This window comes from Euwallacea similis, chromosome 29, assembly GCF_039881205.1.
Source record: "Euwallacea similis isolate ESF13 chromosome 29, ESF131.1, whole genome shotgun sequence".
Lineage (NCBI taxonomy): Eukaryota > Metazoa > Arthropoda > Insecta > Coleoptera > Curculionidae > Euwallacea > Euwallacea similis.
The window spans coordinates 403,002-424,702 of NC_089637.1; the positions used below are offsets into that span (position 1 = coordinate 403,002).

The 21,701-nt window shown below is 34.4% G+C and overlaps 2 protein-coding genes across 4 annotated transcripts; one reads left to right on the forward strand and one right to left on the reverse strand.

Moving 5' to 3' along the window:
• Positions 1-195: 195 nt before the first annotated feature.
• On the reverse strand, positions 196-4,444 carry p47 (NSFL1 cofactor p47). The gene is made up of 7 exons (XM_066403477.1): positions 4,218-4,444; positions 1,983-2,269; positions 1,760-1,912; positions 1,264-1,393; positions 1,088-1,202; positions 781-865; positions 196-713 (listed from the first exon to the last, which is right to left on the reverse strand). Exons 1-7 carry the CDS (start codon positions 4,317-4,319, stop codon positions 494-496), a joined length of 1,092 nt encoding a protein of 363 aa, XP_066259574.1. The 5' UTR covers positions 4,320-4,444; the 3' UTR covers positions 196-493.
• An 8,500-nt stretch (positions 4,445-12,944) lies between these two features.
• LOC136417603 (angiotensin-converting enzyme-like) lies at positions 12,945-21,649 on the forward strand. 3 transcript variants are annotated; one of them, XM_066403366.1, is made up of 11 exons: positions 12,945-13,012; positions 13,265-13,552; positions 17,705-17,863; positions 17,911-18,048; positions 18,100-18,355; positions 18,402-18,708; positions 18,769-18,921; positions 19,527-19,651; positions 20,625-20,800; positions 20,924-21,207; positions 21,262-21,649. In XM_066403366.1, exons 2-11 carry the CDS (start codon positions 13,457-13,459, stop codon positions 21,548-21,550), a joined length of 1,983 nt encoding a protein of 660 aa, XP_066259463.1. In that variant the 5' UTR covers positions 12,945-13,012; positions 13,265-13,456; the 3' UTR covers positions 21,551-21,649. The 3 variants fall into 3 exon arrangements, with proteins under 3 accessions (XP_066259463.1, XP_066259464.1, XP_066259465.1); XM_066403367.1 differs by lacking the exon at positions 12,945-13,012 and having other exon boundaries at positions 13,153-13,552; positions 18,100-18,352; XM_066403368.1 differs by lacking the exon at positions 12,945-13,012 and having other exon boundaries at positions 13,496-13,552; positions 17,710-17,863.
• The last annotated feature ends 52 nt before the right edge of the window (positions 21,650-21,701 follow it).

Here is a 21,701-nt window from a genome sequence, read left to right on the forward strand (position 1 = left end):
ACATTGTAGGAATCCTTCTAATGATTTAGAAACCATTAGAAATCTCCATAATAAGAATGGAATCTGGGACACCCTGTAATCCTAGAGTACTAAAACTCGTAGGAAATTACCAGCATATGAGCTCACCTAATGGAATCATTTTTCGCTCTGGCATAAATTTCAAGTGACTGATAATAAAAATGAAGGAATACAAAGTTGTTGTTTTTAAATGTTTATAATAAATGGCCAACAAAAATTTAGTTGTGCACATACTCTCAGGTATATTGGATAATTATCAAGTACACAATCAGATACTTTTAATCCCTAAATATAAGCATTAAATAGCCTTAGATAAATTATCAAAATTCGATTTATCGCATGGATGAAGCGACAAGTAAGACCTCAACACTAATGAAAAGTGGAGAATAAACAGGTGTTCTCAACATTCCTTTTCCCTTGCCGTTTCTTAAACAATAAATTTCCAATAACATACGATCCAAAAAATTATTATTGTCTACGAAAGTTTTTGCATAATAGAAGAATTTAGAAGACCGGCATCTTTCAACGTTAGTGAATCATCCAGGACTTTGGAAGGATAAGTTGACAAGAGGTGGAAAGGCTGTGTTTCATACTGAGGCCTGGCGTTAGTAATGTATTGTCGAACTTGAGCTACTGTGTGTCCCTGATTGAATTGGCCTATTAGTCTCGATCCGTCCACCAATCGGATTTGTAAACTGTAAAATTGTGATAGTTGTTAATTCAAAGAGGCATATTTTGAGCATAAAATTTAAGGTTACTCGCCTAGTAGTTGGTTCAGATGAATTTAGTTTCAAAAGTTCTTTGGCGCGGGCTTCATTGGCCGATTTATCTTCTGAGCTTTGTGCACCTGCAATCAAGATATACTTTTACATAACAGAAAGGAAATTGTAATTCGGAATTCACATAATCACGTACCAAGCATGAAATGCTTATAGGAAATAAAAAATCATTATAACCTCATCGGTACTATTTAAAACAATTTTGTAAAACTCTTTCAATTTAATATTCTTACTTAGAAATCATCCATCTCATAAAGGAAATACTAGAAATTACTAATTAATAATCTCACCGACAACAACAGGTGCTGGACTACCCAAAGTGTAGCCATGTCCTTGAAAAGGTTTAGCTTTTGTCTTGGGTGGTTTATACTGATCTCCACGATGATCCTCCATTGCTAGATGAATCTAAATGCCAAAACAAAATTAATAACATACTCACCTAATTGACAATAATTTAAAACATTACTTCAGTTGTTCCCCTTCTCAATTCACTAGGGATTTCACCCCTTCTAATGCTGGATAAAAATTCACTATTTCTCGGATCAGTGTACTCTCGTAATTCTCCATCATTTACACTAAATCCATTTTGCCATAATCTGCAAAAACCAAAGAAAACTATCAATCAAACCATCTATCTATCTAAGGAGAATTATAATATATAAAATATATTAAGGAAAAAAAAGTAGCCCAGATTAATATGTTTAACATGAGAATTTTGAAAATTGCAATTAATCTAAGTTTGGTTACATTTTAAAAAATTGCATAATTTACGGTAAATGTAATGGTGAAGACTGATATTTAAAATAATCCAAAATCATTTTTAATATTTTCACTACATAACTTCAGGAATTGTGGAACTTTTTTCCCATTTCACTGAATTTGTGCTTATAGCCAATTACTAGATCCCCATGTCAAGCATCCTTATATTAGATACATATTTTGCAATGTATATCCCTACAGACCTTAAAGTAACTTCTTGAGGGGGTGATGGTTCTTGTACCCCAGGAACCACTTCAGAGGTACCATCATCTTGCCCCAATTTATACCCTGTGCCCTTAAAATGACTACTTAAACCAGAAGTACTGCAGCCAGGTTCTAATACTTCTACACCATGTCTAAACAAAATAATTGTAAATATTTAGTAAACTTTAATGACTGAAAAATATCCTACTAATAAATACTTACTGTTGCACTGACTTAAACATATCAGCAACAATATCCCTTTTTTTGGGTGGCCCCAGCACTTGTTGACCGCTATGCTCAGACCCACCAGCATAATAGGCCTGGCCTTCCTCTTCTTCATCACTTGAAGTCGTCAAAGTATCGATAGTGGCAAAGTTTGAAGATTTCTTGGGTTTCGGTTTAATGGGAGTTACCACTGGACTTGGTGTTTCTGGTGGTTGTACTGAAGAATCTTCGATGACTTCGACGTCGTCATCGCCATCGTTCTCATAATATCTCGACATTGCAATCTGTTAAGAAAGGGTATGGGTGACTATATACTATTGAGGTAGTTTTTAGTGTAATGCTCAGTAATCATAGGAGTGAATTTTGAAGAGTTACAGTAACTATTCATAGCTATTCAATTCTTTATACTCAGAATACCGATTTCAATATTTTTAAATTGTGTAATAGCGAATGTGTTTTAATTTGCAAGTATTAATCCCTCTCTGGAGAATTTGATGTATTTATAGGTTTGCTGAATGTTCTTTTACATTCCACTTGCTCTTTTGATATGCCGATGACAGTCTGTTAATAGTTGTATGTTGATGTTCACATTAATAATTACTCCACTATAACGATTGTCCAACTACGGAGTTCTCATAGGCTCATAGCTCATATTGAAGCACACACTGGGGTGTGCTTTAACATGATCTGATACTGATTAGATATACATGTAAGGAAGAAAGCAAACAGTTTCATGTGATGTAAGTATCACATTTGACTGGCAAAATGCCAGTCAAATAGATACCCCAAGATAATGGGATATACTACAGAAACATATGAGAGGTTCTTTGTTGTTTAAACAGAGTAAGATACATAAGGAATTTGCTTATATTAGAATACTATTATTGTGACAGCAATGTATTTCTCAATTTCTATTTATTTCTTGTCAAAATTTATAAAGGTCAGGGATACATATACATGTATACATCCTTTTAATTTTTGGCTATTCACCTATATTTCCATTTGAACTATGAAACACACTGACTACATACATAATATCAAAAGTCAATAGGAATTGTGTATTTCCGAGAAGCAATCATAAAGCTTAACATGCCTAGAATAGTAATGTTTTGTTTGTCTTCTATGCAGTCCATTATCAGGTATATTTTTTAAAGTCATCTGTTAATGTGTCAATGGTGTTTATATCCTAGAAGTGTGTTTTGTGGTCGTTACTGAAAATCTCTTCAAGGATTACCTCAAGAGACTATAGGAACTACTTTGAGGCGTTGAACATTCTTGCAGTTCTCTCTCTCTCTCTCTCTTTGTCTCTTTCTACAATTTTTAGTACTAATTATGTTTATGAACAAGAATCTAAATTTATTTCAATACAACTTTGAGAATTACTTTGACCACAAACTTTTATGAACAATAAGGACTTACAATTTATTGCCTGTGCATAGCAACATAAGAAAATAAATCTGATTCAGAATGTCTGTTGGAAGGAGATCCTCATAGTTTTGAGAGAAAAATATTTCTATTCATATTTAATTGACATTCCATTAATTTCAATGTAAATAAAAAAATTTATTGTCAGTGTAATACTGGCTTTTATCTAGGATTTCTCAGAAAAGCACTGTGGTAATGTAATGACTGTTATGAAATGTAATCCATACATTGAATATTTATATGATTTTTAGACAGTGACTATCAAAGCCTTGGTTAATGTTGGAAAGTATTATTGATACCACATTATGACCTCTATATTATATCACTTCATTTTTTAGGAAATGTAGCTTCCTTGCTAAATGAATTTGTTCTAAGAGGAGAGTTGTAAGGGGAGTTAAAAAAACATTGATGCACAGTGAATTAGGACTATTATTTCCTGTAATCTATTCCATCATCTATTTGGGGAGGTAATGGAAAATTTCATTGCTAAATATATAATTTTCAACGGAATGATCATTCATAGGTAGGTGACAACTGATATATTACTGCACCACTCTCCTAGGAAACCGTAGCTTTATTGCTAAATGAATTTGTTTTAATCAAGAGTTGAAAGGGGGGTCAGCGAACATTGATGTACAGTGAATGAGAACTACTATTTGCTGTTCATTATTCAGCCAGTTGCTTGAAGAAACAATAGAAAGTGCCATTAGTAAACATACAATGCTGGATACAGTGGTCGCTCATGAGTAGGTGTAATGGAAAATTCCGGAAAAGGGGAAAACTTTTTGTATATCAAACGCAACTAACCTCTACATCCCAAGCAGCGGATTCCAGGAAGAATTTTGCTCGATCGGAATTCGAACCGGTAATTGCTGTGAACTGCTGAATTTTCTCGTCTTGATCGCTCATTTTGGAGTCTTTTTTATTTGTGGTTTTTCACTCAAATTCAAAGTAAATAGAACAGAAATGATTATTAATTTTTAATTGTCTCATTGATTTCGTCTACGTGACGTCACAGAATGGCATTTGGCGTGTCTGGAGGAAAAACATAACCTATATAGAGTTTCTATAAGTTTATCTGGAAATTCAAATCTCACATCGTTATTTTATGGATTTTTATTAAGATTTTACGGTTTTTTCGTATTTATATTTAAAGATAAATACAATAGGAATATGTCTACAAAAAGTAATAGAAATTTCACATATGTAATGGTGCGAATATTTAAATTATACGATCGTCAAGAGTGGAACTAAGTGGATCATCAATACAATAACATGACTTTGTGTTGTAGGGAACCATTTAATAAGACATGATCAATTTCTTTTAGGGAAAGTGATCCACTGATATATTTATTCCATCCTCATTTGCAATATTCCATAAAGTATGAGACTTCACATGATGAAGAAATATCACTCACATAACGAAGATTCTTCACTAATTTTCATATCCACATCCTATAGTCAATACACAACCATTGACCTGTGAATTAAACATTTTAATTCTTGTATGCAGATAAGCAGATCTCTTCCTCATAATCCAGGGTCTTATCATTATTCTAATTCATAAGTTTGCAAGTTTAGGAAGCAAATACTTGTTTAATCAGTTACTTATTTGAATTGTGCATTTTGTTGAGCAGATGATTATGTATTTTTGAAATAAAACTTATAGATAGGGTGTAATCTTTTATTCAAACACTATGAAAGAAAAACACTTCTAATAGTTACACACATATAAGCAGTCAATAGGTCTCTCAATGCATCTAAGCAAAATATGTAGGTTCTTTTCATTTATTTAACTTATAATACAAATGGTCCGTGATATCTATATATCTCATAATTTAATTTCCATATACTCTTAATTAAACTTCAATATAATGACAATGCTTGAAAAATAACCTACCTATTATAAAATATCTGAAACAGTCATAGTTTCAGTATATTAAATCTCTACACCTCATTATTGCATTGATTAACATTTTAATTTTAATTAATATTTGTAAACTTCACTGGTTTATTTGTGAATATAAGTATTCTTCACATACAGAAAGTACTCTGAAATGAGCTTATCCAATCATTATTTCTTTATAAAACACATAATAGTCACTATCAATGTTGTTACCCAAAAATCTTGGGCAATATTTCTGAATAGTACTTCAAAAGACTGATTCAGACACATTCACAGACACTCACGGTGTTATTTTTCCCCTATGAGTAAACCAACATATGCAAGTATGCCTTAGGCATCTGATACTATTAAAATTTATTGTTAAATTGGTTTAAATCATTATTTTGACGATAATTTTATTAAAAATAAGGGGTAAATAACGATTTGTTTTTCATCCAAACAATCAGCTGATGGCGATTTGACAGACGATAGTCACATGTGTACCAAACCATATCTCACTATCATATATTGCCAAAAATTGCTGAAACACGACAACAAAAAAATGTATTAACATAAATAAAAGAATTATAAGTTTCTATTAAGACGTAGTATATAGTTCTGTAATGCTCTCATTTTATATAAATTCCATCTCTGCGTTATTAATATATCCATAGAATCATTATAATCTCAAAGAATGTGATGCTGTATCTCAACTTTTGTAATAAAACTCGAGTTTCTTTTATAAACTACTGCTACAATTGTAACAACATTAGTGTATTTATGCAGATAAGAACTCAAAATTTAAAATTAATTACCTTTAACAATAAAAAGTAAACGGCAACGTCGCTAGTAGTGCGATCAATAGTTGTTTTTTCTTACATTTCTATTGATTTCTGAAATATATTTGAGCGATAAAATTCAAAAATACCTATTTTAATCCGAGCGCGCATTCTATTATTTCAATTTTACCATTAATAGTAATACGGAAATGTTGGTAAAATCAAAAAATCCGCTTCACAACTAAATTAATTTAATTCTCTGTACAAAAAGTTCTTGGTACTATATCAAGAACATGTAATTAGTAGGTACCTAAGTAAAATGACTTATTTACAATAAAACGACACATCTTTAAAGTCTTAAATTCTCCTTATTAGTCTTTAATGTTGCCAAGCATCTCTTGAATGCACTAATATCTCTTTGGTTCTGAACTTCTTTCCAAAGAGAACTCTGGTAAAATCTCAGAAATTGATTTTTCCACAGGTAGAAGTGGTAAAATAGGAGATTCCATTAAAATGTTGAGGAATTTTGAGGTTTTATATATCATCTGGTCTTGTTTATTTTGCTTCAATTTAAGCCTAGCCAATTCTGTCCACACAGCAGCATTTCCTTTTTGCATAGTAGATAGTTTCAAACTTGCTCTTTTCTGCTTGTGATTAATCCCTTTTACAGTGTGCTTAACTTTGGCAAAAACATGGGGACTTATTTGAATAGTTTCATCTCTTTTAGTGGTACGTTGAATTTTCTGAATCAGATCAAATTTGTCCTTTTGGAAGTAAGGATGATACCACTTTATGTGCTCTGTATAGGACCGCGACTGATCTGACGATTTGATAGAATAATGTCTAACCTTTTTAAAACCATATACCTTCATTTGGCGGTAAAAGCTTTGCAAAGTACACTTCCTTGACAGCTTTTCTAAAACAAACTTCTGGTGAAATTTATGTCCCATCATTTTTGTAATAATACTGTTGCCAGTTGAATTCCAAGAGATCAGATGATGCATCATTGGATCATTTATTGCAGTCCACATTATTTTCAGAAATCTTGGCAATTTACAACGCTTCTGTTTTAAGGAGGGTGCTATTTTTTTTCTCCTGCGATTGATTTTCTTTTCCACTACTAATTTCCCTAGTAGATCAATCCTGTCTTTCTGGAAGTAGGGACTAAACCAGTGTTGCTGGGTTGTACACTCGGATGGATTTGCAGACTGCATAGCAGGATTGTAGTGTCTTTGAAAACCATACACATACATTTGACGATGAAAGCTCCTATAGCTGCAATTCTTTGAATATATTTGCCTAATGAATTTTTCCTCAAAATCTCTTGTGTTATTGATTATAAAACTACTATCTGCAGTGTTCCAGGAAATGAACTGCTGCATTGTAGGGTCGTTTATTGCGGTCCACAATATTTCTATTAATTTTGGTAAATTCGGCAATTTACCATCCCGCTCAGCTAAGGACATTATGCTGATTTGTCTGTTAATACAGGGAAAGGAGGTGCAGTTCTTTTCCTTTATTGCACATTTATTTTTGCTTCAATTTTCGGTCAATTTCTACCTGCTAAAATGGGACATTTCTTCTAATACCTGTAATAAATAATTTAGGGCAAAATAATGAATCAAAAAGGTAAAAAAACGCAAAAATATTTGCTCAAAAAATCAACGCCACACAATATTTTTATATTTTCTAGTAATTTTTTTTGGTTGGACAACACTGTTGATACCGGAAATGTCATAAAACAGCGCTAGCGCACCCCGAGTGTGCGGGCGCAAGTGCAGAAGTTTGGCAACGTGACGCACAACGTCATTTTTTTCTTAATTTATTCAAAATTCAAAATTAAATTTAAGAAGTTTCTGAAGTCTTTAATTAAATTACACATAATGATTAACAATCCAGAGCTGGAGATGTAAGTGCGTGCATGTTAGAAGCTTACAAAACAATTTGAAACCCGCTTAGTAGAGAATCGGTTAGCTTTTGCTAGTTTAATAACATTTTCCTTTATTTGAGGAACGTGAAGTTACATTAGAAAGGTATAACGATAAAATTTGGGACCACATAAAGAACATAAAATATATCAATTTTACAAAGAGGATAATGGATAGTATTATAAAAGTTGAAATAAAGACATGCCTGGCGCTTGGATGTTACACTTTGGCGGCTTCCAAATAAATTTCCAGTACATTTCTCTAGTGGCTGTGCAGGCCGAATTATTAGTGTGCTGTTAACTTTAGCTTCAGGCTAGTTTCCACAGAAATCAAGAATCTTACAAACATCTAAGCTCTATTGCAGTTTCTATGGCAATCAGCTTGCAGTTAATAAAGTTGATGGTACATCGATGATTTGGTCTTAATGGCTGCTTTTTCAACTTTTTAGTGACTTTAAGAGATCATTTCAATGGAAATGGAAAGGTTTGTCAATCACCTGCCTTTATTGTTTCAATAGAAATTGCAGACTCTTTGTCGAACATTTCAAACTAATTTCATTTCTTTAAATGGCAGTCACACTGATAACATGGTTTGTCTTTCATTATTAGGAACTACCTATGTATATCATGGGTATATTGTTGTATATGTTACAAGTCCATATGCACCAAGTACTATATTGTCTGGGAAACTAGGGAGGTATATTGTTTAAAATTAAAAACTGGCTACTCTCCCATTCCCATCTTCAAAAAAGTACATAGGCATACAATTTTTTTGAAGAAACAATAAATCATACAGTAAGAATACTAAACTACACTACTGAATAATGAAATACAATTTGTAAATTAAAAAATGCTGTTTCACCAGTCAATTTATTTCTGTATAAAAAAATTTCTTAGCATACTTACTGAGTATGGGCATGGTACCCACTTACTTTTAAATAATATAAATTATCTATAAACTTTACTTAAAAACTAAGAAAATAATTCGTTTTAGTCTCAATGCATCTGAGTAACATTGGAATTCACTAGGATACACTAGTTGTCAGGAAATTTCCATAGAGTACCCTTACAATATCTTGGAAACTGATCTTCCTGCAAATAGGCTAGGTAGAATTGGAGACTCTAATAAAACATTAAGGAATTTTGCAGTTTTACAGATCATCTGATGTTGTTTACTTTGTTGTAATTTAAGCCTAGCCAATTCTGCCCACACAGCAGCATTTCCTTTTTGCATAGTCAATAATTTCAAATTTGTACTTTTCTGTCTGCGATGAATCCTTTTTATATTGCGTTTAATATTAGCTGAAACACACTGATTCACTTGAAGAGTCTTAATTTCATTAGTTCTTTGAATTTTCCAAACTAGATCAGGTCTGTCTTTTTGGAAGAATGGATTGTACCAGTATATCTGACGCATGTCAGGCTCAGATTGATTTGACGATTGAGTGGAAATATTCATACACTTTTGAAAACCATATACATTCATTTGACGACAAAAACTCTCCAATGTACACTTCCTTGATATTTTTTCCCAAACAAACTTCTGGTGAAATTGGGGTCCCATCATTTTGGTAATAACACTGTCACCAGTTAAATTCCAGGAGATCAAATGATGCATTTTTGGGTCATTTATTGCATTCCACAACGCTTGCAGAAATTTTGGCAATTGAATACGCTTCACAGGTAATAAGGGCAGTATATTTTTGTTATTGTTCCTGACATTGACATTTGGAGTGGATTTCTTTTTTACCACTTTCTCTAACAAGTCAGGTCTGCCTTTTTGGAAGTAGGGATGAAACCAGTGTTTCTGGGTTGTAGATTCAGATGGATTTGGCAACTGCATGAAAAACTCCAAAGGACCTTCAGCTTCAGAACGTTTTTGAAAACCGAACATATTCATTTGACGATAAAAGCTTGTGCAGCTGCAATTTTTTGAATATTTTTCCCTAATAAAGTTTGTTTCAAAGTTATTCTCGTGAATGATAAAACTTTTGTCATCAGTGTGCCAAGAGATGAATTGCTGCATTGCAGGGTCATTTATTGCAGTCCACAGTACTTTTATCAACTTATGTAAATTCAAGGGCAAATTACAATTCTGCTCGACTAGCGACATTGTCCTGAATGGTCTTATAATTTCAGAAAGAAGCGTAGTTCTTTTACTTCTTTTCCTATTGCACATTTGTTTCAACTTCAACCAATTTTTGACTGCAGTGGCTTTAAAATAATTTTAAAATAATACTTAATATAAAAAACAATTTGGCATTGGTGGGGCAAATAAATTTCCCATTATATCTTCACAAGCGAGGATAAATTAAAGAATAAGAACCAAGTACATGCATGATAATGATATCAGAAACAAAGCCGATTCAAATAAAAAACCATAACAAATACAAACGCAAAACATAACCTCACAAATTATGACGTGACATATGTCACTAGTCGTGTTTTAACCCATTTCTTCCCAGTGGCCTAGATGACACCTAAACTAACCCATTTCTTCCCAGTAGCCTAGATGACACTTAAACTAACCCATTTCTTTCCAATGGACTGTTAACGCATTCTGCTAAAATAAAAATGATTGAAGAAGATATTTGTTTTATGTACTGTTGGCCTTAATAGTTTATTAAAGAATTGAGATATAATAATACGAGCGATATTAAAATATTGTATTTATCAACTACTCGATACACTGTATGGAACACAAACAATTTATTAGCCGAAATTTTCTATATTTTCATAGTTACCAAATCAATAATTATATGTGCCATTTTGTTGCAAAATACCAACTACATTCTTGGCAATACTTGTTGCTGGACAACGCAATTTTTTTGAACCCCAGAAAAAAATAGTGATGTGTTCTGGCCTCACTGGTATTGCAGCCATCCTGAACATCTACTTCTACAAGTTTTGTCAAGAATTTGGTTCCCTTTCCTTAACGTGAAATTTGCCCAAGGCTGTCCTAGAGCTCCTAGTAATGGGTTACTGTGTCCGCACATGTTTCTTGTAAATGTCCAGCAAAAAGCATTTAAGTCAAAGGGAGCAGCAAAATGCGTTGGACGACGCAGTAAGTGTAAATGCTATAGATGCTGCATACAGGGTGTTTAAAATGTTATGATTTTATTTTTAAAGGGCGATTAACAACCCCAAAAGAAGCTGATTACACCAAAAACTCCGTAATAAAAGTTGCATATTAATTTTTTTGAAGAATTATCTTAATGTCTATTTATTGAAAGAAGAAGTATACAAATTCTGCTGAATTTAAACATCTAAAGCATTGAAGAGGTCTCCCTCCGGAGTTTAGAAGGGTTTCGACCATTTCTGCTGCATTTGCTAAGTTCTACTGAAAGCCCTGATCTCTAGGACAGTAGAAAGTCAACTTTTTTGTTTTCTCATTCCTTGCTTAAGAATCCAGTGCTTAGTTAAACAGGACTTCAAAAATTTCGTTCACATAACTTTCTAGAGATTTTGTCTCTTTTTTCTCATGAAGTCTGTTCCTTGCACAAATTTTTGACTGTTCAGTGTTTACTTTTCTGTTGGAACAGGCCTATTGGCCATCGACTTCAGGTTTACTTTATTGTTTGGTAGCTTCTTTTTATCATTTACCTATTAATTTTAATTTTCCCGCACGAAGATACCTAATTTATAATTACTATTCTGTCATTATTCGAGAGAAACTTTTACCAAAGGAGGACAAATTTAATTGCAGGCATTATACCAAGTCAAATAATAGCAAATGACATAAATTACCACAGTGATTATAGGTGGTCTCAATTTTAAATACGATATTGTAATCTGATTGTTATTATTTCCGCAAATTAAGCCAATAATTCAATGCCAATTTTAACTGCATTTAACATGAAATCCCACATAAGATAATTAGTTATAATAATTAGCTCGCATAAAGATCCAAATGCTATATAATATATTATGCACCAAGGTTGTAAAGCATGTTATTATGACTCGAACATCAAGTTGTCAGTTGAGAGGGTGGGAAGCATTTCATGACAGCGGTGTATACAGGTATCGCCAGTTCAACGGGAAATATAGGGATTGTGCAAGTGGGAGAAGGACCGCATAAGGTTTAATATGCCTCTGACAAAGAGCAACAAAGCGAGTTGCGAAGTTGACAGTTGACGTGGGCGGAGTCATTTTAGTGTTATCAGATCTCTCCCCATTCGAGAATTTTTACTAATATAAATTCTAGTGATGGATTATTCGTTTTTTTTTCGTTTAATTACATTAATGCTTTTTGCTGTGATGTTTTAAAAATTTCCAGCACCGCGCAAGTAGCGAAGTCGACATTAATTCCGACATCGGAGTAGAGACGTCGGCCGAACTGACTCCCCCACGCAGCCGCTAGCCCGGCAACTCACTTCGTTGATCTTTGTCAGAGGCATATTGAACCTTATGCGGTCCTTCTTCCACTTGCACCATCCCTATGTTTCCATTTGAATTGGTGATACCTGTATAGGATTCTTTCCACTACTGGATTTTATAAATTACAGTAAACTTATCTAAGTTAACCATAAATTAAATTTGAAACACAAAAGACAACACCTCTTGAATCATAACTTCAAAGGTGACATTTCCTTTGACATTCGTTTCCATGGCAACCATAAACAAGACGGCAAGGGATGATGTGTGCTTTGTGGGCGATCAGTTTCATAGGTAAATAATGAACTATATGCGTGTCATTATTAACCTGTTGCTCAACAGTTAAAAAAAAGCAAGAAAACGCAAGCAATAATAGGGTCTTCTAAAGCTAATGCTGGAAAAAATTATTATTTTACAAAAACCAATAAAAGCAATACCTTGTAGGAAGTGCTTCAAGTCGTAACAAAATTACCGGAAAATGCAATGAAGTTTCACCTAGTATTATAAAACAACAGCCGGTGGTACGGTTCCTTTTAGTTTTGATTTGTGAATCGCATACTTGCAATCGCGCAGCGAGCTCGCGAACTATTTGAAGCGGAAAATATATACAGTGTGATTAGTTGCAATGGCAAGTTTAGTAGGTTAATCAACGAATCTCTAAAATATACAAATGAATCAGATGGTACCCGTGGCGCAAATTCATTTTTCCCTCTCTAACGTAAAACGTTATCGTTACTGGTGATGATATTGTAACTCACGAGGTGGGACGCTATTTTCCATTTAGAGCAAAAATCTACAAATTGACAATAATCATTACCTAACAAGTTATCAAATGCTGATTAAAACTAGATTACCAGCACCATAACCGTCGCTACTTTCTTTCGAACAGACTTCAAACGGTACGACAATGTTACGCTCCAAAGGTTGCGTCCAAGTGGAAATAATTTGTTACGCTTAAAATATGGGAACACACCCGAACGGTAGTGTCTAATCTTGAAGTGCTGTTATTTCATTTTTTGAAGATGAGGAACGGTTGTATGACGAAAAACTTTGCAGAGTTTGTAATTAAAATTTCAGAATAATGTGTAAAGTGTACGCTTTAGTGGTCCTAATAGTTGCGGTTGTAGCTTCGCGTGGAGGTGTTAATGGTGATAGTGAAGATGGACAGCTGCAACAGGTAAGTGATAGGAGGCACGAGCTGGAAGTCGCCAATAACAGGCTTAATAGTAGCGTTCCAACATCAATAATTTCACCACCTTGAATTGCCAGTTACCGAATTGAAGGATTCATGGATGGAAAGAGTATTCCAGGAGTGGATAAACCCGCGTAGAAAATCATGCCTTCCCTGCATTATAAAACTGATCATTTGTTGTGCGGTTAAATTATGGAATAAATACGGAATATAAACTGATTTTCGAAAAAAAAACGCAACACCAAAAAGAACACATCGCACATGTTTGAAATTTTGGCATGATTTTGGGTTGGGTGAAAACGATCAAAATATCAAAAGACAATTTTTATTAATAATTAAAAAAAACTTAATAATAAGTGGTACCTCCCCTTAAATTAATGCACTCCTGTAAGCGACATCACATGCTCAAAATTAAATTGTCAATACATTCCTGTGGTATTGTATCCAGGCAATCCTCACCTGCTCGTGGAGTTCATTTATGGTCTCTGGAGAACGAGCTAAATGCTAAAGTCCACGACCCATTATATCCCATACGTACTCGATTGGGGATAAATCTGGAGATCGAGCCGGCCAAGGCAAGATATCCAAATTTTCGGCTTCCGAATACCTCAAAGTAACGCTAGTTACGTGTGGTCGTGCATTATCTTGTTGAAATGTGCTTCAAGGATGGTCGTACATGTATGGCTCAAGAACCGTTTCTAAGACACTATTAATGTATCTCTGAGCATTTAATCGACCATAAATGAAAACGAGAAAAGACCAACTACTATACTGGATGGCACCCCAAACCATAACATTTGATGTTAAACTAGAATAGTGCCTTTCTACTAAGTCCAAATTTAATCGCTCTCCTCTGCGCCTTCTAATACGTAAGTGTCCATCTGATCGCCATAAACAAAATCGATTCTCATAACTGAAGATGATTCTTCTCCACTCATCCAGCTATTGCAAACTCAGACGACATCATTTCAGTCGGGCCATCTTGTGGTCTTGTGTTAATGGGAGCCGATGCATGGGATGATATGAATTTAATTCAAAAATTTGAATTGTGCGACAAATTGTACTAAGGGAGACTCTTCGATGGTTACCCAGTTAGCACCATGAGAGAATTGCTTCAAACGGGGCGGCTATCGCTGAACGACGGGGTGAAGTCGATTTTCTCGTTGGTTCGTCATTCTTGGGCAACCACTACCACGATGATGATTTACTAACCCTTCATTAGACCAATCTCTCTAAACCCTTAGTACTGTTGATGCATTTCGACCTAATTTTCGTGCAATTTCACGCATAGACAAACCTGCTTCATGCATGCCAACAATTCTTCCCCTTTCAAAGAGACTTAATTGGCAGTAATCTGTATTTTGGCGAATACGAGGCGTTTTGCACTATCAAACGTTAAATGTGATATGAATAATAATACCTTTATCATTATCTACCTCTAGAAAAAGTTACGAAAAGAATGGTCGTCACGGATAAACGAGTAAAGTAAAACTTTATATCGCATTAAGATACCAACTTGAACTGAGATATGCCTGATATTTTTTCTTTTGCATTTATTTTTTTTTAATAAAAAAGGCTTTGGGTGAAGGTGCTATGTTGAAAAAATGTTTAAAAGAATATTACAGTTAGAGAAAAAATAGGGTAATTTTAGGACAGTGGGAATATAGGTCGTCAAATATATTTTTTTAATTCTGCAATTTGGAAATTAATCTCACAGTTTTTAATTTGAAGATTTGTATAGCAATAACTTAAAAACAAACAAAAAAATCTATAGGGTTTAGGTTGGGAGTTCCTGGTGGCCAAAGTTGTTCTTTATCTCGACTATTTGCTGTGGAAAATTCAAGTACTCCCTTACATGAATAGAATAATGAGCAGGAGCACCATCTTGCATAAACCAAAAATATTGTCTTAAATCTAGAGAAGCATCCTCCAAAATTAGAACTGAATCATTTCCCAAGTTCAAATGCGGCTCCTCATTCAGTTTTGCCGAATGTTAAACTGGTCCCAAAATAACATCTTCCAAAACCCTACACCACACATGAATTGAAAATTCATAGTGAAAGCGATGTTCTCTTTTTAAATGAGGATTTTCGATGTTATGAAAGTGGTTGCTTCTCCAAATAATGAATCTCCTCTTGTAAATGTTGCCTCATCAGTGAACAATATTTTATTGAAGAGTGAAGAGTAATGATGTTAATTTTTGGAGTAACAAATTGCAGAAAACAATTATGAATTAAAAAATTTTTGGCAAGAAATTTTGTACAGCCATAAAATGATATTGAAACAGCCTCTCTTTTCGTTAGAAGTCTAGAAATTAATGATCTGCTGATCTGTGTCGCATCAGAAACTCGTCTGATATTTTTTTACTGGTAAAGTTGACTGTAAGTGGCGTCCTCTATTAGCAACGGGGAAATTGCAAAACTTATCTTATTCATCTCCTAACAAAACATAACTTTACAAATTTTCAAGCATTTAACTTAAATACTTTCATAATAATGGCAAAAAAATTAATTAAAATTTTAACTTTTAACACCTTTTATATACCTAAAACTATTAACTTTCATATAAGGCATATTTTCTCCAATCGTTACCATTTGACGTGTAGTATCACCAGCTTTCGGCTGTCCCGTTGTTAATGAATCACTCTGTATATGTCGGAATAACATTATAAAAATTCTCCATTGTTAAGAAATGTTAATGAACCTATTATCAAAATATAGAAAGACGATTATATCGATTATATCTCTGCCTTTCTATATCTCGACTTTCTATTTTGTGCTCCTGTCCTTCCTCTTCCGCTCCCGAGGCCTACATCGGGGATTCCCCGATACTTGACCATTTGGTAGTGGTGGTAGTGGTAACCTCGTTCGATAATGCTTCATCCCTATATGGATCTATTAGTTTTCTCGTCATTATCGTATTATTAACTTTAATGCCCTAACTCTATATAACTTATGAATTACTAAATATCCGATATACATATGGATAAATGTGTATAAAAGTAAATTTTTGGCAGTACATCAAAACATTTAATTGAAAATATCTCAAGAACGATTAGAGATACGGGTTTTTTTGCAGAATACTTTTTTGATGTAGAAGACTTCAGTATATCAGATTCGGAAAAAATATCAGCACAGATAAAAAGATTTAAAAAACTGCACTTTACATTCATTGCCAAGCTTAAGATAGATATTTTAAATTAATTTACGATACTCAAAAACCAAAAAAAATTAAAGTTCTTAAACCAAAAACTGTAATTTATTTCGAAGTTAAAGAATAAAAAAATACTTTGACACCTTGTAGAATGAAAGCAAGCGACTTTTCTATGAAGGAACTTTAGCTGAATCGCTCTCTTCTTTTACCCTCTAGCACCCGACCTCGTTAGTATCGTTGTTTCGGGAACGCCCTGTGTATTAGTATACACGAGGAATTTATTTTCGTGAGATCGCTGTTGTTATAGTAACGCATTTTTGTAGACGTTAAAATTTAAGGGTCAGGTTTAGATGAACCCAGCTTAACAACTTGGGCTTTATGGTAATTTTATTTATATTTTATTTTTAGGTAATGCCATTTTATGCAGGATTATTAAAATTTATTTAGTAGATATAAGATTATTAACGTCCTAAAAATATCTTTCGAACAGGCGTAAAAGTGAACAAAAACATTTTGCAAAATAGCAAATGAAAGTTTTTTTAGGACACCTCGAGAATTTTTCCACATTTTTCGCACCCGAAAGCTTTTTTCTTATGTTAATTTACAGTTCCGAGCTTTGAAAAGTCTTAAACTGCCTTGGAATACCTTAAAACAGTAAACACGTCTACGTCGCTATTGTTAATTATACAGTAACGACAATACATGCCACTTAAACAAATAACAATAAGGCGCGTGCTGACCCAAAATTAGAGAGCGGAACGGCACAGAGGAAAAGTTCTCGAAACACCGGACATAAGCTTTAATTCTGCGTAAAAACAAGAGTGAATATTAATGTATATTAACAATAGGCTGTTTAGATATCTGATGAGTCATAATTTAATGCCTTTAGCCACTCCCCGTAGATGAAGATTATGATGAGTTGCAAATTCTTCTAATTCAAATATTCAGAATTTCAAAACTTACTAACATTTGAGTTTCTTATAGGGTAGCAACGTTAATTTGGGCGAAGCTCTCCAGTTTCTTCGTGAATATGACACAGAGGCTTCGAATATGTGTTTCCGGGTTAGCTCTGCCCAGTGGGCATACTCCACCAACATGACCGATTCGAATAAAAGAAGAATGATTGAAGAGCAAACTTTAAAGGTAAACTTTATGGAGGTACGTCAAAATATAAAAAAAAACCTTCTTAGGCCAAATTCGATAAAATCACTTGGAGGAAGGCTGTGGAATTTGATTGGGTTCGGCTTCCAGACCCCATGGCTAGAAGACAGGTTCGAATGCTAACCATTAAAAACCGGGCATCGTTATCCGATGAGAAATACAATGAGGTGGGAATCTGCTCAATATCTATTTCGATAAACCACCGCGAAAATTTTCAGATTCATCATTTAATTGCTGAGATGAAAGACCTCTATGCCCACGTGAGAATATGTCCCTATGTGCCAAATCCTCACATTGAGGAGGCTATTTACTGCGATTTGGAACTTGGAGATATCCAAGAACTGATGGCAGACTCACGGAACAACTTGGAACTCGTCCATCTGTGGAAGGAGTGGCATGATAAGACCGGCTCACCAATGAGGAACAAATTCATGAGATACGTGGATTTGGCTAATCAAGCTGCTTCGCTCAGTGGTAAAAATAATTCATCGATCTGCAATCTACAAAATCCTTTTCAAAGGTTTCAGAAACGCTGGAGAAGAAGTGGACCTCACCTACGAAACTCCGGAATTCCAGGATGAATTAGCAAGTACGTTCCAGAAAATCCTTCCACTATACAAGGAACTTTTCGCCTACGTTCGGGCCAAACTGTACAAAAAGTACGGCCCAGACGTTGTGAGGCCCAACGGACCTTTGCCCGCTCATATTATGGGTGATATGTGGGCCCAAGAATGGAGCAAAATTTACGACATTGTTGCTCCATTTCCGGATTTTGCTCAATTTGATGTTAGTGATGAGATGATTGCTCAGGGGTATACGCCTTTGAGGTCTGAGTGTTGGATAAAACAGTTGTAATGAGATTAAAATGACGGTGCTGTAAATTTTAGGATATTTCAGGTTGCAGAGGAGTTCTATACGTCTTTGGGGCTCAAACCGATGCCGCCTGAGTTTTGGCGATTTTCTATGATTGAGAAACCCAACGTCAGAAAGGTGCAGTGTACGGCTAGTGCTTGGGATTTTTGCAATAAAATTGATTATAGGTGGGTGCATTTTACGTAGTATACCAGGTGTTCGTTGCTGAAGTTCTTACATGAGGATCTTACTAACCATAAAAGAAGACATCAAGAAAAAGAAAAAAAGAAGATACCAGGTCGGTTAAATGAAGGCAAAGTTGCGTAATTCCAATGACTTTCGGAGGTTTTCGCAAATAACTGAAATTTTGGAAAAACTTTTTTGTTTTTTCTTCAGTTTATTTGGAGAGTTAATTCAAAATAATTGACATTTCATAATTGCAATTTTCCTCTTTCACCACGTGGCGATGTTATATTTGAAATCTGACGTTTCGGTCTTCCTCAACCATCATCAGCTTTGTTCTTTCTTTTGGGTGCCATCTTAAATTGTCGCATTTTTTAATGCCGGTTTCTTTCTGATTATTATGATGTATGCGCACACGTGTTACGGTTCAGTCTATAAACTATGACCTGAGAAACACATATTCAGGAACAACCTGATTAAAAACTGACTAGGTGTTTGTTACTGCCGCACTCCACTGCATTAAAAAAAAGAAAAACGTAGCCACTTCGTAAATGTTAAACACCTCCATGTTTAATCGACCTGTATATAATAGATACCGAAATGGTTTCAGGATTAAGCAATGCACAGAAACTAATATGGAGAATTTAATAACCACCCACCACGAGATGGCCCATATTCAATACTACTTATATTACGCCGACCAACCTTTTCTCTATAGGGATGGAGCAAATCCAGGTAGAAACTTATTGTTTTTTCCAGAGCAAAACCCATCTTCTCTCAAAGATAGAGCTATAATAGAAAAAAAAGTAATTTTAATTTTGAACTCTTGGAGATAGCTTGCTTCTGCCTTCACTCTGTAACTACACAGGATGCAAATAAAATAGGAGGACGTATTTGAAGGACCGATTTTATATTCGAAAATATAAAGAAAAGTTGGTATAAATATGGGTCCGTAAAAGCCTCCTAAGAAAGTTACGCGGTTCTTCGAAGGTGGCCCTCAAGAAATGCGAAATGGCGTGCAGAACCAGAGTGGAGCTATATTTACTTAACATATTTCTGGATCCTTTAACTTTTATTTTATTTGACGTTCATACCCAATTTTAACTTCTCACTTTGTAATTTAAAGCGACATATCATTTAGACGATTCATCCTACGACAATTAATCAAGAGTACTTTTCTGTGTAATTTTAAGCAAGAAATCATATTTCGATGTCAAATAAAATAAAAATTAAAGGATACAGGAATATGTTAAGTAAATTTAGCTCCACTTTGATTCCGCATGCCCTTCCGCATTTCTTGAGAGCCACCTTCGGAGGGCCGTAGTTCCCTTAGAAGGCTTTTGGTGGACCCATGTTTATACCAAGTTTTCTTCATATTTTCAAATGTAAAATCGTTCCTTAAAATATGTTGCCCTATTTCATTTATACCCTGTACATTTCCATTCGACGTTAATGAAGCATAGCTGTAAGTTTAACGCAAAACAATGAAAGTTACAGTAATACATTGCTCTAAAGTTACAACGGATGTTACAGAATCGTACCCTTAAGTAGCGTAGAAAATCGACACTCATTTGAATTCTCACTATAAATGTATTCCATAGCATTCCAGATCATAAGCGCTAACTTTGCACTAAAATCACCCATTTAATGTGAAATCTTGAATTAAAAGCTCCAAAAAAAAACATTAAGATCATTTTTCGCATTTCAGGTTTCCACGAAGGTGTGTCAAATGCAGTTCTGCTATCAGTGACAAATCCTGTACATTTCACTAAAATAGGTTTGACTAAAAACAATACGGAGGTCTACGAATGGAACATGAATTTTCTCATGTTAATGGCTTTGAAAAAAGTGGCTTATGCACCTTTTGCATATTTAGTTGACCAGGTAATTGTAGAAAAGTTGTTTAAAAATAAAGTAATTAGCCAAAAATTGAATTCTATGTTTTCGACAATTACTTAGACTTCAATACTAAAATACATAACATGAATAGTTTCTAACTTTTTTCAGTGGAGAACTCACATTTTTGAACATGGAGTAACTAAAATGAACTCCAACTGGTGGAACCTCAGATTGAGGTACCAAGGAATAGTGCCACCTTTACCTCGCTCTGAAAGTCACTTTGATGCAGCTAGTAAGAGACACATCCCTGCAGATATACCGTACGTTAAATATTACGTGGCTTTATTACTGGAGTTTCAAATCCATAAAGCCATGTGTGAGGCTGCGGGACACAAAGGCCCATTAAATACTTGTGACGTTTATAGATCTAGAGAAGCTGGAAGGGTATTAAGGTAATAGTTCCATTTGTATCTACTTCTTGATGTAATTTTAGCTGAACTTTCCAGTGATATTCTACGTGTAGGTAAAGCGCGTCATTGGAAAGATGTAACTAAAATGTTAACAAAAGGTGGCAGTGATAAGTTGTCTGCAGAACCTTTACTGGAGTATTTTCAGCCTTTGTATACGTGGCTGCAAAGAACCAACAAAGATGAAAGTGTTATTGGATGGACTAGTACCAGGGATGATTTAGCGCTTTATCAACCATTGACCGTGGCTAAGGGGTTGAGACATGACAGTTTGAATGCGGTCTATTCTGTGATAGTATTTTTGTTCTGTGCAAAAGTTTTATTGTAGATACATTGTTGGCCTTTTCAATTATTGAAACAAAATATCTTAAATGAAAAGTGAAAGTTTAGTTACCAAACAGATCTGTAAATATTTTATTAAACGAAATAAAACATATTAGAAGTACTTGCGTATTACCTGGGCTGGCTCTCAACCCTGT